General features: G+C 41.7%; 1 protein-coding gene across 1 annotated transcript in view; it reads left to right on the forward strand.

Annotated features, from left to right (window-relative positions):
* Nucleotides 1-15,759, forward strand: part of LOC117428223 (A disintegrin and metalloproteinase with thrombospondin motifs 7-like) — a 58,986-nt gene that overhangs the window by 16,029 nt on the left and 27,198 nt on the right. The window contains exons 9-15 of the mRNA XM_058995508.1: nucleotides 2,523-2,667; nucleotides 6,058-6,150; nucleotides 8,289-8,434; nucleotides 11,180-11,349; nucleotides 11,708-11,841; nucleotides 12,848-12,968; nucleotides 13,179-13,423. Coding sequence (XP_058851491.1) covers nucleotides 2,523-2,667; nucleotides 6,058-6,150; nucleotides 8,289-8,434; nucleotides 11,180-11,349; nucleotides 11,708-11,841; nucleotides 12,848-12,968; nucleotides 13,179-13,423 — 1,054 coding nt within the window. The remainder of the gene's footprint in view (nucleotides 1-2,522; nucleotides 2,668-6,057; nucleotides 6,151-8,288; nucleotides 8,435-11,179; nucleotides 11,350-11,707; nucleotides 11,842-12,847; nucleotides 12,969-13,178; nucleotides 13,424-15,759) is intronic.

The following is a 15,759-nucleotide window of genomic DNA, read 5'->3' on the forward strand; positions in this document are numbered from 1 at the left end:
TACAATGTGATTAGCAGTATTGCTTACCAGCTGCAGCTTGCAGCACTACCTCAAGCCTCTGTCTCCCAGCCACATCTTGCTTCCCTGGTGAGCCTTAAACCCTCGGCTGCTCTCTCGTTCACCTCTGGCCTGCTCGTAGAATGCGTCATAGAAAAACGCACTAGTCCGTTAATGGTGAAGTAACCCGGCAGGCTGATACTAAAGGGGTTTGGTGTCTCCCACATGCTTTGCTGGTTTATGTACACAGTAAATGGCAAACGGCTGTCAAATTTACACAGAAAGATTGCTGTCGGCATTAGCTATACACGTTCAGCATCCTGTGCCTTCGGAAATGGAGGCTGTAGACGTGTGACTAATGCAGTGCAAAGACTGGTAATACCCACAGATACGTTGTTCTAACCCGAATGAGAATCTCAGGTATTCTTTGGACAAGAGCAGCTTCCCAAAACTCCTGTTTCAAAGATCCCACTGTTTAACTGAGTTTCAGTGTTGCCAATGGAGACGGTCTATGGACGGTTATTGATGTGCTGTGTGCTATGTAACATATCACAGCTGTCGCTGTCACGTCAACAGCCTTACAGATTCCTGCAATACTGCCAGAGGTTCCCCTTAATTGATAAGTGATGGGTGGTTGACAGGATTAGATGGCAGCTTTATCAGTGTCTCGTCACTAGAAAGAGTTCTCTAGTCACGCATGAGTGAGGAGATCACACGGATAGCTTGGTGTGCATCTTTGGAATAACCAGGCCAGCAAATGGGGTCGTGCGTCCTACTGTGGATGGATGCACAGTGCATTTTTATGTATAGATGTCATTTATTGATAACACTCTATTTAAACGTCCCTTGAGGGGGCTTTATATGTTTTTGTAAAACCTGATGCCCTTGGCAGCTCTACTTCAACTGCTAACATGTCAGAAACCGTGAAACTTCGTAGTTCTGGAAGAGCGTTACGCTTCACTTTGAACTGTCATATGACTTTTCAAGGTACTTTGGTGTAGAAGCAGCACACTTTAAGTCGTTTCTCAGTATTTGGCACACAACTGTATTCTCTCAATAAAAATATTTCACTGCCACATTGATATGAACTCTGACCATCTCCATGATGTGACCTTTTTCACATATCCGTTTTACTTCATGATTACAGACCATGTGATCAGATATGCCATTCATTGCCCTTACATTGCACTGTGTTCACAAAAAAAATCCCATTTGTGGTTTTAGATTGTAGTGAATGCAGTGCTGTTACAGGTGCAGTTAAAATACATGTGTTATAACACAATATACATGGTTGAAGCTTACATAAAGTACACTGTGATTACAAAGGGAGCTGTGTGTTGTTACAATGTAGTTATTTTATTATTATTTATTTATTTAGCAGACGCCTTTATCCAAGGCGACTTACAGAGACTAGGGAGTGTGAACTATGCATCAGCTGCAGAGTCACTTACAACTATGTCTCACCCGAAAGACGGCACACAAGGAGGTTAAGTGACTTGCTCAGGGTCACACAATGAGTCAGTGGTGGAGGTGGGATTTGAACCAGGGACCTCCTGGTTATAAGCCCGGTTCTTTAACCACTGGACCACACAGCCTCCTATAGTTACCATATCAATGAGGCCACCTAGATCATTTGGTTTTTAATGTATTCGCTGCTGCTGTAAATATTATTCTCATTTGATAATTAAATAGGAGTGAAATATCCACTGTAGGGTTGCTGTAGCTGCATAATACATGGTGCAATATACCCCATTTCTCCACACAGCATGAAGAAGACTGTTTGACTGTAGCATCAGGGATTTGCCCTGAGGTGACTTTAAATAACTAGTAAATATATTGAGCTGGAGTTTCCAAAGCACATACACACTCATTCTCATGTAGAAATGCATTGCAGCGGCACGTCTTGGAAAACCAAGCCCAGTGTGCTTAAATCAGAATCAGTGGCTTTTTGCTGGCACCATAACATTCGTCTCAGGTTTTTCATCTGCTGAAGTTAGAACCCCTAGCCTGTTGCTTCTGATAATCCCCACTATTGCTTAAGTCTTTATTTGGCAATCTTAAAAATTCCCTAAACAGACATGCAAAATAAAATTGGCTCGCTCCATTCTGCGTTTAACTACAATTTTAGATTTCGGAATTCATTATTATCCAAAAAAAAAATTTAAAAAGTTGTTTTGCACAGATGATAAGGAGAACGGAGGTAGAATTTAAATGTGCATTTGCAACATGACATGGAGTTAAATGGTATTCTCCAGTGAAAGTACTTGTGCTGTATTAAGGGCCCCCTGCTCAGATGAGATTAGCTCAGAGAGTTCTGCATGGTGTCTGCCTCGTTGGCAGTGTGGTGTGTGATTTATTACACAGGACTCTTTACTTTAGCACAATTGGCAGGGGTGAGCGCCGATGTGCTCCATGCAGCATGGGGTTGAATCTGCTGTAATTGAGCTCAGTGCAGTAGAGCTCCCTGTGTCTCGGCACGTGTTTAACAGCGGCGTTGACACGTGTAACCCCCCTTGTCGTTGCAGTCGAGGCTGGGGGCTGTGTCTGGACGACCCCCCGGTCCAGGACGTGATCGAGTTCTCAGCAGTGCCCCCCGGAGTGCTCTACGATGCTGCTCACCAGTGCCGCCTGCAATACGGCTCCAGGTCTGTCTTCTGCGACGATATGGATGTAAGCACACTTTCCTTTTATTGATTGCTCACCTCCCTTCTGGTTGACCTGACCTTGCATCGTTTACAGATGAGCAATACAAATCAGTCTCCTCATTGCAGCTGCTTTCAGGTGAATGCTGTCTGTCATCTCTTGAGAGTTTCTTCAGTAGCTAACACAATGGGATGCAAAAGAGTTGATTGCACTTCAATTACACAGAATATCTTAAAACCCCAAAAAGTGTTATTTCCATGTCTAGACCTGCTAATTAATGCTTTAAATAAATACCAAACAAGCCAAGCTGCCTTTATTAATCTTGCCAGTAAAACAACATATGCTATAAAATCAATGCATTTCTGCTCCAAGTTCATTTATTTTCTCAACTACAGATGAAACCAGCAACACAAAATACTGAAATAATGGTCTGAGCGTACAGTATGTATGCTGGGTTTGCTTCTCTGAGCTAAGAGTTTCCTATTTCTTTTAAATTTTAACAGCTTGTGACAAGTTCCAGACCGCACCATATATGCTCACTTAAAGAAATGGCCAATCTATGGCACTGATTAATAGGAGATATATAGCTGACCTGCATTTGCAATTGCCCGCGATCGTGTGGCGTGTATTATGCATGCTGGTCTGTATCTTTGTCTGAATGCCAAATGCAAATGGAAAAATATGTGATTATATGAATTGAAGTGCCCTTTTCCTGTTTTTGTTAAGGGAAACATTTCTCGTGGTCAGGTGTGTATCGCCACAAATGGCTTTAATCATAAAACGAATATGAACAGTTCAGCATCTAGGCTTGCACAGATCAGACTGAGGACAGGTTTGTGTTCATTAATACAGAGCCTGTAATTAGGCTTTAAAAGGAATTGTGTGCCTTCAAAGTATAATTTAAAGTTCACATGTTTGTAAATGTGCCAGTAGCTGTGCCTGAACCACAGCTGTTAAACAACCTACAGTGTTCATTTCAGAAATACTAAAAGACACTTTGACTTTGTGTTATAAAATTAGCATTTTAGTAATTGAATTAATGTCAAAGCCTTTTTTTCATTGGGTCACATTCTCCACATGCTTGACTTTTAACCGAAGAATGTGCTTTTATCAACAGACAGGATTACATTGTGCTTGGCACGTGAGCTAGTGTGTAAAATACAGTCAGAAATGATTCTATTCCTTGATAAGATTGGAATGCAATGGAATATAAAGATATTGAATCTAATGCCAGCTCTTCTTATAATACTGTATAATGCTGTTCTTATCACCTGCTTTGAAAGTGGTTTCATGCTGCTTTCATACCATTTCAAATATCCTTTGCTTTTAATGGTTTTGCATCAGAGTACAGTAAGCTGTGTGTTTACTATCCAGTGCAATATAGCTGTGTTCTGTGCTTACCTTGTCTTCGTGTTTCTACCTGTGCTGGAGAAACAAAAGGTACTCCCCTTTGTAATGAGCAGATGGACCTCAATGATTACAAGCCTCATACAGGATTCTAACATGCCACCCACAGCCGAAAGGTCACAGCGAATGATCAGCCAAGTCCGTCTGCTCATCTGAAACTTTGCAAAGGGATGCTTTTCCTGTGTGTCTATCTGATTGCCTGACACCAGATACAAAATAAGTTTATCAACAAGCTTCTAGAAGATGTGACACAATGAATCTCTTGCTATGCTATTAAATGTATTGAAGTCTATTAACAAAGGATAGCTGTTTATTACAATGTCACTGCACTCAAATGTTGGTAATACTTTAGGGATCTATATATATATATATAATACCTTGTTTCTAACCGCATGCATTGGGTCTCTATACTGAAGTGATTTTTTTTATGTTGCGTATCAAGCGATTTCTTATGTAATCCGTACATGGTATATAACATTGTATTGCCATAACCTTGTGTTGTTGTTGTTAAACGTGGCTCACATCTCGATTGCCCCGTTTTCTAGATGAAACAGCAGCTCTTTACGATGGCTCCTAAAGCATTTTCCGATCAGGTCTTCCCTTCAGATAGGTCTTTGTTAAGAGCTGTAGGAGTCGGCAGTACGTCCGCTGTGGTCTGTTTAAACATAACGAGTGTGTGTTTGTGTGTGTCAAGGCACCCCACTGTCTTTGGTGGTAGTGGCAGTAATGGAGGTCGCTGTGTGGCAGGCGGCCTGACCTATCAGACAGACCCCGTGTTTTAGCAGGAGGGCTGGGTGTTTACACTCCTGCTCCTGATTTACATGCTCTTATTTGAAATCGGTCTTATCCATGGATTGTACTCACTACATACTCTTAGTGGAATTTACTCTAATAACCAAATATGTTTAAGTTTAACTGCTCTTAGTCGTAATCGCTCTCAAATGTAATTATTTACTGTATTTTTTATTTTGCTCTTACTTACTACTGATTTTATTGTACTTTATAACTGCTATTATCTGTAATGTGATACTTTGTAACAACTGTAAGTCGCCCTGGATAAGGACGTCTGCTAATAAATAAATAAATAAATAAATAAATAAATAATATTAATAATAATAATAATAATAATAATAATAATAATAATAATAATAATAATAATAATAATTTCCACAACATTATATATGCTGAAGACTAGAGTGTGTTCATTCATAGCTTCAAACAATCAGTTATAAAGCTGTAGGAAAGTAAGTGCAAGATGATAAATGCTTTGGCTAATTCTGACGTCAAACTAAAGAAATCATTTACCAGTGAGGAACGCCTTGCTTTTCTATCTGTGTTGTCCCTCCACATTCTTCTCTCACTTCATTTCATTTTGAGGTGATTAGCAGACATCCTTCATTATATTTTATTTTTCTGACATATTATTTTGGTTATTGTAATGAGCTAATTTAATGAACTTAATGAGTTACATGTTGCTCAGGTTTTCTGCCCCTCTGATACGAAGCAGTTTGACAGGCTTATTAAAACTAGCCAAGACCTTTTAAGTACCATACTGTTTTACTTAAAATGTAATTAAATGTGATCGTAAAAGCTTTGTTAATTATATTTGTTGAATTTAAACCTAGAAGATCTGCTTTCTTTTTAATAAAAGAAATTGACAAAGGAAATAGATTTTAAATCCACTTCTCTATAAGTATTTTGTTTGCCTTATGTTTTTAGTTACAAAACATCCATGAAAGGGAATCTTATGGGTGCACAGTTTGCTGCCATCGTGTTTCAGCACAGCTCTGCAGTCTGCAGTTTCATTTGACTTGGTTTTTTTCTATAAGACGAAACTAACTGTGAAGTTGTACTTGGCCAAAATGAAACATTTATTCATTTGATCGTGTTTCTTCTTTTTTCTTGGAGGTGAAATGTGCAGTTGTGTGTTATGTTTCTAAGACACCACTGGACAGAAGGAGTTTTTCCCCCAGTATCTCCTCTGAGTAAGTCCTGTCTTCTCTCTGATAGAATGTCTGCAGCACTCTGTGGTGCACTGTGGGTAACACCTGTCACTCAAAGCTGGACGCAGCGGTGGACGGAACGAAGTGTGGCTTAAACAAGGTAAACGGCTCAGTTCTATTCAGTCATATAATTGTTTATGTAAATAAAAATTCTAGTGCAGTAATTTCAGCAAAGAAACTGTTTATTCATTTTTCTACCCAGTATGAAATGCCCAATACACCTTTTTCCTGCCACTGCAACCCACTTACTAAACAGGATGACTGAAGATCAATGGATGATACTACCCAGCTCAACCCTCCCATAGCCAAGACAACCAGGATCAGCACAAGCAACTCCTGATTGCATGACTCGCTCCATCTTTTGTCACATTGAGACATGAACTATCTTAACCTAACCACAACCTGTTAGTATGGTCAAACTAAGAACGTAGGGGAGACTGTAAGTAATGGATGACTGAACAATTACATTATGTGATATTCAGTTACAGACAGATATTAGTTTTATAATACCTCCTTCTGCTTCTTCTAAGAAATTTATCAATTAATTGAATGCTACAATAGAGTGCGTTGCATATTTGTGTACGCTGATAACTAGGGTTTTGAAAGTTCTTGCTTGAGTTTATGTATTTATTTCTTGATTTGCACTTTGAGACTGAAGAGTGTAACTGCAATCAGCAGGGATGAGATCAGTCATAACTGAACAATGCTTCTGGTGTCCATTCATATTTTATATACACCTCTGACATGGATTTAGTAGGCTTGCCAAGCTGCATTTGTATTGGCAACCAATCTATTCTGACTGCCAAAGGTGACCGTGGAAGATGGCAGTCACAATATGTTGCCAGCCTGCAGCCATTCGGACATTGATTTGAAGCTGAGGCAGTATTGTGCAGACGTTGGCTCATCTGCAGTCCATCCAGAAGGTGTTAAGGAGGGGCTTCCCTCTTTCTCTGCACACCGTCCCGGATTATTGTCAGTGATAGACGCCGAGTGCGATTCTGTGCTGCCTTTGGCTTCCATGGTCAGGCAGCAGTCACGCTGACCTTCGTTCCTCAAACAAAGTGGCACAGTCATCCTTGATTTCCCAGCCGTAGTTCCAGTCTTGGGCTCCATTAGGCTCCTTTCAAACTGAGCCAGAGCCTCGATTTCTTTCAATTTCATGGACAAATAGCTTATGGGTCTAGAATTGGTTTGTTCAGAGTTTGTTTTCTTTGGATGAACTGAACTGAGAATGCTGCCTCTGCCTCTCCTTGAAAAAAGAAAAGTGTTATTCTTGCAGGAGAAGGGTTTATTTGATCAATACTTGGAACGGTGTTATTAAGGATGAAAATGAACTACTGCTGAAAAGCTGTCTGTGCAATAAACAAGCTATCAGCAATGCTGTTCATGGTGCAGTTATACTGTGTGTAGAATTGCACAATGTTAACTTTCTTCTCTATGCTGTTCTTTAAAATGCAAAAATGTTTTCATAAAGTCTTGATAGGGCAACTTCTCATTCCCCATAGAGTTCACATAAATTCTATTATTCTAAAAATGAACTAATTACTGCCATCGGTTTCATGTCTGTTATAATCTGTTCAGTTAAATGTTAAAGTAGATTGAGACATTAATCAAGCTAGTAACATAAAATAAAATTGCTTTACAAGATTTCAACTGTAAAGCTTAAAATTCTGTGGCATGTTGACAGTTTCCATGAAAGAGCTTAGATTTTCCATGCTTTTGCTAAACTCTCACGATAAGAGACTAATTACTGGAGGAATTAATCAAAGGTGTCCCAGCAGTAATGTGCAATACGTGGTCTGATCTTAAGAAAGAACAACTGAGAAGCCAGAACGAGAAGAAACCATAGAGTAAATAAGTAGTCTCTAAAAAACAAAAGGGTCTGCAATGCAATTGTTAACCAGGTCTACCATTAGTAGATAGCTGGCTACCATCAAGGATCTAGTAAATATGTGTAAAGAGAATTATTGAGTGCTTACGAGAAATACATGGCCGTGCCTAATTGTTTGTAATATTCACAGCTGTTTTTCTACAGGAGTTAATTAAAGACTAGAGCAAACCCTTTGTAAATACGAGCCCACAGAGAGGCAAAGGGTTAAGATGAGGTCCTGACTGTGCTAGAGATGTGTTGGTTCAGGACACCTACTGAAGAGGAGTATAAGCAATGGGCAGCTTTGAGGACTGGGCGGTTGCTTATAAAGGCACTAACAGCTGTTGTTTTCCTTTTGTTTCCTACAGTGGTGCTTCAATGGCGAGTGTGTCGCTGTGGGGTATCGCCCCGAGAGCGTCAATGGGGGCTGGGGGTCTTGGAGCAGCTGGTCAGCCTGCACTCGGAGCTGTGGTGCTGGGGTGCAGAACGCAGAGAGGCAGTGCAACAACCCTGTGTGAGTAGCATGAAGCCTGGGATTTAAAGCAGCGTGTTACTGCCTGCCTCAAACATACAGGGATTTACTTGTCAACATCCCAGAGGCTTAAAAGTTATGAACGGGCATTGAAAAAAACAGGTGCTTTGATTAGAGCTTTGCTGGTAGCATAGCTTGTCCAGATGACCCCCTGTTCGAGCCCTACACTTTCAACCTGCCTGCCAACTCACCCAGCCTGTACCACGGAAGCTGCGGTCTTCAATTAAGAAAAACAGCAGTCCCCAGAGGACAGTCCTCTAACTAAAGTTTTCCTTTCTCATGAGAAAGTGGTCTCTTTTGGAGACGAGCAATCGTCCTTAAAGCATTAGTATCTCACATTCAGGTTTGATTTGTATATTTCTAGCACAAGGGCCCTTTGTGTATGAAACAGGGACTGTGACCCCCCCTCTTCAGTTCTCCTGAACTCTCATTAGTCAGGGTTACGGCTTGTCTTTCAGGTCTATGATCTTGAACTGTCTGTCACAGGTCTGACTATCGAATGGAATTATTTGCTTGACCTTAAAAAAGAGCAAGCTTGCACTGTTGCAAAAGTGTGGTGTTGGGTGAAGAGTATTGCATACACATTGCTCACATGTGGCCATGTTTAGTTGCAACCATGTGCAGACTTTTTATAACCACCCCAGGTGTCTGCAATCTATCAAACTTATATTTCTGTGAATAGTTTTTCTTGGCACAGTCTTTGTTTTATCTTGCAAGAATAAAATCCCAGCTACACTGGAGCATTGGACAGTAACAATTTGTATTACAACCCAAAGCTGCTATATGAATAATAAGAATAATACGCCACATTATGAGTTGTAAATCAGTGGGGAGCAAGGCACCTAGAATGTTATTTTCACTGCATTCATAACAGCTTGGAATGCGCAGTAACCATTGGTATTGTGGCTAGAATTCACACTGGATGTGCTGCACTCCATGGGCAGGTCAGCTCACAATTGCAGGGCACATCATCTGCACACGGTTAGTCAGCCTTGCTGGAGGAAGATATCAAGGCTGAATGCAGGGCTTCACCTGCCAGTAGATCCTCACTGCTGGTGCACATCAGCTTTGCAGCAGTTCAAACTTCTTTGGTAAAGTAGGAACTTCCAGAAATATCCATTTCAGATTGCCTTTGAAACATTTGTTTTTGACCATGAAATGATGTACTGCATGAGAGTGGGAGTGCAGACAAGAATACATATCAAATGAGTATTGTTATAACCCACTAAAGCAGTGCATTAAAAATAATTAGACATGCTTCTGGTGTAAACAAATTTGAATGCAGGCTGCGAGGAGTGCCAAGAAGGCAGACTCTTTTAAAAAAAAGATATATTTTATCCATGGCTTTAAGTGGGTCCTTATAATTAGGGGCTCTGAGAGTGGACCCAGGATTGATGTCCCTGGTCACTTTGATAAATGGGCTTGTCTAATTGTAGCCTGTGCTAGTCCCATAGTGACTCAGTGCAGTCTGCATACTCTAAACAGCACTCTGCTTGTTCTGAAGACTCGAGGAAGCCTTGCTTTTCTTTGTTGGAACCCTCTCTGGGACTGTGAGACATTAAAAAGTAATGTATTTACTTTAGTGTTTATTTTAGGTGACAAAAAGCATGAATGAAATTTAACTGGGGCAAGAAGAAGTTTGTTGACCATAAAGCAGTCCCAGATTGACAAGGAATCCCAGCAGGGGGGCGAGAGGGAGGCTGTGTGTAGAAGACGCAATAGAGTGGAGTCCACCCTGCCAGTGATAAACTGGTTAATTGCTTTACACAGCACTCCCTCGTACTTCTTCTCCAGCCATTTTCACTGATACGCTCATTAAAGTGTGTTTGGACAATAGCCTTTCAAGGCGGTGCCTCCTAAATGCGATTTCACACCCCGCTGGCCAGAGACAACTGTGTTAGTGTGCAGAAACACATTGCAAATCCTCAAAGAATCCTCAGAGACTTTTATTACTGGCTTTTATTGTCTTCTGGAAAAATCCACATCCTGTGTGCCCATTCAATTACCATTTTATATAGGAGAAACAGTCGATGAACGATTTACTGTCACGTAATCTACGGAGAAAACGCGGAGCACTACCAGCATTCAGTAAACACATCATCAAAGAAGAAGGTTACAGAGTGATTCTGTGATCCTCAGAAAGCCTCCAGCTTCATTAGAACACATTAATTGGTCTAAGTTATTAGAAGGATCTGTGATTTTGCTTGATGGATCAAAGCGTCTCCCCCATGATGGTCAACAATGTTCTCTTGTGTGTAGAATGATGTCATGGGAAACAAGCATGAGTCATTCAAAGCTCTTCTTAGGGTTACAGTTGGGCTCCAATATTGTAACATTTTAATGCTATAGTAACACATTCTAAAAAGCCTGTTTAATGACTGTTCCAGTAGCAAATGGTGCAGAGAAGACATCTGGGATAGTTGTGTGTTGATAGTGCAAGCACTATCAACACACTATGTATTTCCATTTAAATTCTTTACTTTAAAGTAACTGAGCGGTGTTAAGGGCAGCGAGTCCATTGTGATCGCTGTCGCTTAGGCTCTGATTTGTTGTTCTAATGAAGGAATATCTTCAGAATCGATAGCCCATGAATATGGCACGGATGTATATTTCAGAACAAAATACACTGCCCCTGCCCTCACAAAGTCAAGCAAAAAGGGTTATTGTGTGGAATGGAGAGCGTGCTGCAATTTCCACAAAATCCAACTATTTTCTTTTGGATTGCAGCCCGAAGTATGGTGGAAAATACTGCCTTGGTGAGCGGAGACGTTACAAGATCTGCAATACTGACTCTTGCCAATCGGATAAACCTTCCTTCCGTCACATCCAGTGCAGACATTTCGACACCATGCCTTACAAAGGGAAACTCTACAAGTGGATCCCAGTGAACAACAGAAGTGAGTACAAAAGCAAAGACAAAAAAAAAACAAAAAAACAGAAATAAGCGAGCTGCATTCATAACAGAGGGAAGTTACAGGACCACCCTGAAGTGCAAAGATAAATGGCAAATATTTCAGATGAGACCTCACTTTGTCTGGTTTATAGAAGCCACGAGTGATAATCCAGATGTTTGCACAGTGCTGAATCAAACCAGTAATCCCTTGTTAAACAGTTTTGACCTACTGAAGTAGTTTAAACCCTGCATTGTGAGTACGACAGCACTGTCTAACAACACGTTAAATCTGGCAGTGTAGGGATCGTAGTTTGTGAAGAGTTTGCCCTGGCGTGACACTGTGCTCTGCTCTGCCTCGCCAGTTAACCCCTGTGAGCTGCACTGCCGCCCGCTCAGCGATTATTTCTCAGAGAAGATGCTGGACGCCGTCACGGATGGGACGCAATGCTACGAGGGCAGCATCAGCCGGGACATGTGCATCGACGGCATCTGCAAGGTATGCATCACCAGACACTGGTACTACCAATAGCGTGGGAAAGAATGTGCCTCCCTGTGGCATACCTATGTACAGACAGACACACAGGCAGCTCCTAATATCCTCAGATTCTGATGTTTTCAATAAATTGAGGCAAAAGAAATGTCTATACCAATTTGCATCACTACTGGATGAGCAGTCCCTTTACTATATGATATATAGTAAATAACTATTATTTCTAATATATAATATAACTCTGAACTCTGAATATGTACTGTAGTCGCATCCCCCGTCCATATTCAAATACACATCTTATCAGCAACTTTGCACTTTTCCCTGATCCTGGTTCTTGTATGTAAACCGTCTTGATTCCACTGGTGTCACAAATGATGTTTATTCAAGGTAAGCCTGTATCCTGCCCATTGCCTGATTAGTTCAGTGTAAATCGAGGCCACCTCCATTACACTTTACTGGATCAAAAACAACCCATACTGTATCTACTACCATGGGATTCAGGGTCTTTGTATATTGCTCGGAAAAGCACATTAAAAAGTAATTTATTATTTTAACCCAGTGTATTGTATATATTTTTGGACATTTTTAGATTTGTGGGGGTGATAAATATTTAGTCTAGCGCATATCCATTTAAACATCCGCTTCTTGATGCTTGCGTCTTCCTGTTTCCCGCTTGATTATCTAAGGGTGAAGTTCAACCTGGCTTGTATTACTCTAAGAAAACAGTGTGGGGAGGAGAGACACAAGAAAGGAAAATAAGGCACACACACAAAGACAGTGCAAAGACTCTGTGGAACCAGGGACAGTATACATACGACTGTAGAGTAGACGAAAAACAATGACCATGGAAAGTTTCTACATGTATCCACTTGAGACCCTGGATCCTCTGTGTTTCGGGGGGTTCGGAGAGCCAGTGTGTTGATGTAACATGATGTGACAAGGGGGATGCTTTATTTCTGTTCACGATTGTCCAGTTTTACACCCCAATCCCTCCCTCCCCCTGGTGTTTCAGAACGTGGGCTGCGACTACGAGATCGACTCGAACGCAGTGGAGGATCGCTGTGGGGTCTGCCATGGGAACGGCTCCACATGCGAGACAGTGAAGAAGACCTTCGAGGAGAGCGAGGGGATGGGTAAGGAAGCACGCTCGCTGACTCTACCTCCACTGGGATATCTCCACCACACTGTAAACACGCGTACTTGGGAACGTGGTGTGTGCTGAGAGACAGGCAGATCATCCTTCGGTTTCATTTAAAAGCCCATGCGCCTGTCTCCCCCCCATGGTTGAACGCATGCGCCTATTTGATAAGCTGTTCCTAGCATGCAGTGTGCTGTTTGTGCAGGCTACGTGGATATCGGGCTGATCCCAGAGGGGGCGCGGGAGATCCGTATTGAAGAAGTGGCGGAAGCTGGGAACTTCCTAGCCTTGCGCAGCCAGGACCCAGAGAGGTATTTCCTGAATGGGGGCTGGACGATCCAGTGGAACGGGGACTACAAAGTGGCCGGGACCACCTTCACCTACGAGAGGAGCGGAAACCTGGAGAATCTGACCTCACCTGGGCCCACCAGGGAGCCCGTCTGGATCCAGGTGAGCCTCTCAGTAATGTCGGGTACATCGTCTTAGGACAGGTTCATCGGCTCTGCAGTAAGAGCTGAAACTGAACCAAGAGTTCAGAATGTTCTGCTGGCCAGTGAGCAATCTGCAAACAGATATAAGCGCAGTCTATTGTGGTATACTTCCACTTAGATCAGGTTAGACCAAAATCTGCAAGAGGTTTAATCAGTCATAGCTCTTTTTGTAATATAGATTCATCTCTGCTTTTGTTTGAGTCCCCAAGTCCTGCAGGCTCCTGGAGGAAGTGCTTGTCTCTCTTGTATCACTGCAAAACGGAATGAGGCGACCGTGTTAGTGTTGCACTTCTGATTCAGATTCATTCTTCTCTATCTTCCACAGCAGATAACCTCGGCATCCTGTTTGCACAGCTTCCTGTGACAGTTCTTTCCAGTTTAATAGTGTGTAATTTAACATGCACTGCATGGCACCAGATCTACCCTAAGAGAACTGCTTGCTTGCACACACTGTGCAGTTGTGGGGGGTGGGAGTAAAGGGTGGGTGAGCTAGTCCCTCCATGTCATAGCTTCAAGTTTTCATTTTACTGCAGCTCAAAATGAGTTGGCCCCTAAGTGGCTGGAACGCAGCAGATTAATAATTGTCTTTTTTCTGTTCAATGACCTGTACATCCAAACATCAATTTTCCAGATGGCAGAATTGCATTTTGTGTGGCTTTGTGTTTGCAGATAGATATTTGCAGGATCTTCATTTCCATGCTAGAAAGCGCATCAGTGTCTTGGAGGCTTGTAAGGAGCACACAGCTGGAACAGCTTGCAATAATATGAAAACATTATTCTAATCATGACTTTGCCTGACGGGCATATAGTATACTGGAAGTCATTTCCTTTGCAGTGTAATCGACTGTAATGGCTTCAACCCAGGGTCATCGCTAGGATGCTGCTTTGTGGGGGCTTTATTCAGCTGGGGTTTGCTTTCACTCCATGATGGAAAACATTAAAGCAGTTAACCATGATGGTGCCTTTTCAAAGTTGCCTTTATTAGTACACACAAGTACCCTTTTGCTTAGTATAGCTCCATTTGTAAAAGTTGAATTTGGGATAAAATTTTGGGAGATAACGATCCCCTTCTGGCTTGCGCAGTAGAACTTGGTTAACATGTTTCCATTCTCAAGCAGTACTTTATGTTGTATTGGTTAATCACCGGTGGTAATGCATATTTCACATGTTCAGAAACTAAGGATCCTCTGCTCCATAGCATGCAAATATGCTGAAAATGCAGGCAATGCTTTTAATTCAGTCTAGTTTGCATGCCACGGGTACGCCACGTTAAAGCAGGTGCCTGATCATTAATGCGCTAGCTAAACTGAGAAAAGCATAGGAAGTGCTTCAAGCAAACAACTTTAGAGTTTCTTTGGCAAATGAGAGGAGAGTGAAAAGTTATGCACTGTCTGCTTTAGCAGCTGTCAAACAGGAGGTCAGCATTCCCTCCCAGACTTTGTTAATAATTACCCCCTGTTTGTCTTACCACACTGAGAGATGAGAATGGAAGAATATAGGAATCTTCAAGAGTGTAAAAACTTCAGCACAGCCCTGTGTGAACACCAGCTATTGTGTGGATTGATGCTCACTGCTCCCATCCAATCAGGACGCATTATGCGTGCTCTGTAATTAAGCAAGCTTTAGGCTTTAATCAACAGCTCTGGAAATGCCTTGTTGGCACTGCATGCATTTCAAATGTAAGTCTTTTATTTAATGATGCACAGTCAAGTCGTTGTTTGTCATTGTGTTTTAGTTTTGTACAAAAAACCGAGAGCCTCGTCTTGCAGTAAAACTAATTTGTTATTTACAGCAAATGTACTGAAAATAAAATCGAGCAAGCCATTAGTGAATTGAATTGACACTATTCAGTCAATGGCTGGTCACCAGCAAACCAGTAGAAACGTTATAGCAGCATCAAGCTTACTCTAACAACCCTCCCTCCTCTGTGAGGCAGCCTGGAACCAGGTCATCTTGGCCGTGATTGATTCAGTGCATCAGCACCCACGTTGTGCTTTGTTTGGACACTGTGTTTAGTTTATAGGTTAAGGAGCTTAGAGATTGAGTGTTCTCAGTGCTTTATCCCGGTTCGAAATACTACATTTGGGTTTAACAAGCGTCAGACTGTAAATTTTTTTTTAGAAAAATACTTAATAATAAAGAGGGATGAAGTGACGGATTTGCTTCTGCAGTGTTGCTTCCCACACAGCTTTCTTCCTGAGATCGCACCCCTCCCCCGAATCTTAAAGTAAACAGCTGTTCCCTGAGAAACCCAAGTCAACCAGAAGTCAGGAGTGACTTCTCAAGATAACCCTG

Source organism: Acipenser ruthenus, chromosome 21 (genome assembly GCF_902713425.1).
Source record: "Acipenser ruthenus chromosome 21, fAciRut3.2 maternal haplotype, whole genome shotgun sequence".
Taxonomy (NCBI): Eukaryota; Metazoa; Chordata; class Actinopteri; order Acipenseriformes; family Acipenseridae; genus Acipenser; species Acipenser ruthenus.